General features: G+C 50.2%; 1 protein-coding gene across 1 annotated transcript in view; it reads right to left on the bottom strand.

Moving 5' to 3' along the window:
- Window positions 1-889, bottom strand: part of CD3E (CD3e molecule) — a 7,113-nt gene extending 6,224 nt beyond the window's left edge. The window contains exon 1 of the mRNA XM_029912907.1: window positions 841-889. Coding sequence (XP_029768767.1) covers window positions 841-889 — 49 coding nt within the window. The remainder of the gene's footprint in view (window positions 1-840) is intronic.
- Window positions 890-3,051: the final 2,162 nt, after the last annotated feature.

Genomic DNA, 3,051 nt, shown 5'->3' with positions numbered 1-3,051 from the left:
AGTGAATTGATAGGGGATATTTCCAGTCCTATAACAGTCCCCAAGGTGATCAGCTGTTTTATCCCGGCACAGAACTTTGTTTTAGACAGAGGGAATAAATACAGGTGCAGTAACACAAACCGATCAGGGCCAGAGAGAACCTGAACTCTTTCAGATCACATCAAAGCCAGCAACTGGCATTTGCCGCTCACGGGCAGAGTGGCTGCAGAGTTTATTTTTAAATTTCTTTTGCCCATTTCCCTATGGGCATATCGATCTAGGTTGCCACATACTTTTGCCTTTCATCTGGTTGCCTTTGCAAACACTAATCAGTTCAGGGGATGCTATTATCCCTGCTTTACCCATTGTGAAGCTGAGCGACGGACCCAAGAGCACATGGCGATTTAATATAACAGCAAGTAGGACGGGGGAGTCCAGGTTCCAGAGCACTCTGCTGCCCAAAGCACTGCCCCTCCCGTACCCTTCACCAGCCTGTTCAGACCATTGGTGAGGGCTTTGGAGTTTACTGGATTTGCTGATAAATAACAAGGATCTTTTCAGCAACTGACTTCTCTTTTAAAAGAGAATATAGACGGAAGTGCCTCAATTCCCTCTCCCTCGACTGCTCTGATTCTGCAGGGGGTGAGTCCTGCTCCGCTGCCCCTCACGTCACTGCTAGTGGGGTACATTTCTCATCAGCAAACGGCAACTTCAGTTTTACTGTAAGTCTTTGTGGCTGTGTAAGAACACCTGGCTGCCGGTGCTCCGCAATGTCCACCGGCACACGCCAATACCCTCCTTGCCTGAGCCCTTGGGGGTCACTCTTCTGATACCTGGTGGTCTCTAGCCAGCTGTACTCACCCGCACAGAGCAGGAGCCCCAAAACAGGCAGGGCAAGCTCTAGCTTCATCCTGGCGTTCCCCCAACTCGCTCTCTTTTCTGTCCTTTCCAATCAGATTGGCATCACCCAGTCTGGCTCTGCAAAAAGAAAGAACCCAGGCGCTTTCAAGTTTCTGTTTATGAGAAAGAGGCCTGGGATTGTTTCCCAGAATTGCATCTAACAATCGGTTCAGCGGCGCACGGAGGAGACTCACTGTTTCCAGCATAACATGCAAGCGGCTCAGAGAGACAGCAAATGTCTATGATAAAACAACCCCCTGCCAGGAAGTGCGGAGGCTCGAGATGGCTACATTTCCGAGCGTCACTGAGAACGCGAGGGGGCTGCTGTGCTGCAAGGACCTCGGTGACTCTCAGGCCAGCCCAGAGCGTGTCCTGGAGAGAGGAGCACACACAACCTGGCCCCAGCAGATTTGCTTTCAGAGTCTCCCATCGTTTTTAAACAATATTTTCTGAGTTAAGTTCAAAATGTTTCAGTTAATTTAGCAAAGTGACAGCAACAAACATAACCACTAGACAGGCTGCAAGAAACGCAACAGCCAGCGGCTGGGTGCCAGCTGCGATGGTGCTTTTGTGTTAGGGAAGCCACTAGGGACTGGATTGCACCCAGGGCCGGCTCCAGGCACCAGCTTAACAAGCAGGTGCTTGGGGCGGCCAAGAGAGAGGGGCGGCACCTGCGGCAATTCAGGGGTGGCAGGTCCCTCACTCCCTCTAGGAGCGAGGGACCTGCCGCCGAACTGCCGCCGCCGATCGCGGCTTTTTTTTTTTTTTTCCAATTGCTGCCGCCGATCGCGATTGCTTGGGGCGGCAGAAATGCTGGAGCCGGCCCTGATTGCACCTACCAATTTTATTTCTCACCAGACACCAAGGAGCCGTGTCGTGGTTTTCAGTCACTGCAGGCCTGGTTTGGAACCATTTTTGCCTCACAGCCCAGGTCAGCTTCTCACCCCGACATCTCTGGGCTTCCTACCATGCTGCCTCTGTGAGTAGAACGTTCTCCCTGTGCGCACGGGAGAGGCCACTACTTCCCTCCACCCAATTTGCTGCTAGGAATGACAAGCTGGAGGAATGACCTGAGAAGAGCTTATCATAGAATATCAGGGTTGGAAGGGACCTCAGGAGGTATCTAGTCCAACCCCAGCTTATGCACCTGCTCGAAAATACACAGACATATTTGTTACCATAACCATATATATGCCTTCCCAAGGCCTGTCCATCGGCCGGTCTGTCTTTAGACAGCACGCTCTTTGGAGCAAGGGTTCTGCCTTTAAAGAATCCAGTGTATGGTGGCCCGTGCCAGAAGTAAATAAATAGCTAGTTATACTGCTGAGCTGTGATGTGGTGGGGCAGGGCTCTGTGTCAATTTCCCAATCTCCTGGCCCGCTGGCTGATTACAGAATGAGAAAACACACCCTGTTCGTCACGCTGGAAAGTTCATTATGAGCTGGAGATGGCGGCTCTTCTCCCTCTAGTGGTAGAATTTGTGACTAACAGAGCGGCAGCTCCTTGCCGAGAGCAGAAAAGCAACAAACTTAGGCCCTGATCATGCACAGGGGTGTAGATAAGGTGACCTGGCAGCAAATGTGAAAAACCAGGATAGGAGGTGGGGGGTAATAGGAGCCTATATAAGAAAAAGACCCAAAAATCTGTACTGTCCCTATAAAATGGGGACATCTGGTCACCCTAGGTGTAGCTAACTTTTTTATTTGGGGGCTAGAGTTAAAAAATTAATATACTAATAGCTCTTAAATAGCGCTCCAATGAGCAGCTTTGTACCAGATTAAATTTGTTCATTTTTAACGAAGTGAGATAAAGGAACTTCTGTTCCACACACAGTGTTTCCTTTAGTTACTAATGCAATCCCAAAATCGGTTTTGGTTTTTAGCCCCCTCAAGTCCCTGTTGTCTATGCACATGATTCAGCTGGATCCCCTAGTGACAGCCCTGTGGCGCCTGGGGCAGGGCAGGGGAAGGGGATAAGCATCCGATCTAGGGTTGCCAACCCTCCAGGATTGTCCAGGAGAGTCTCCAGGAATTAGAGATGAATCTTTGATTAAAGATCATGTCAGGTGATGAAACCTCCAGGAATACGTCCAACCAAACTTGGCAACCCTAATCAGATCAGACCCTCGGTGACTCCTCGCTCCAGCTGCCAATAACCCTGTCCATGGAAGCA

Source organism: Terrapene carolina, unplaced genomic scaffold, assembly GCF_002925995.2.
Source record: "Terrapene carolina triunguis isolate 2854851 unplaced genomic scaffold, T_m_triunguis-2.0 Scaffold374, whole genome shotgun sequence".
In the NCBI taxonomy this organism is placed as follows: domain Eukaryota; kingdom Metazoa; phylum Chordata; order Testudines; family Emydidae; genus Terrapene; species Terrapene triunguis.
The sequence above is the reverse complement of the archived record's forward strand: the minus strand, read 5'-3'. Positions and strand labels throughout refer to the sequence as shown.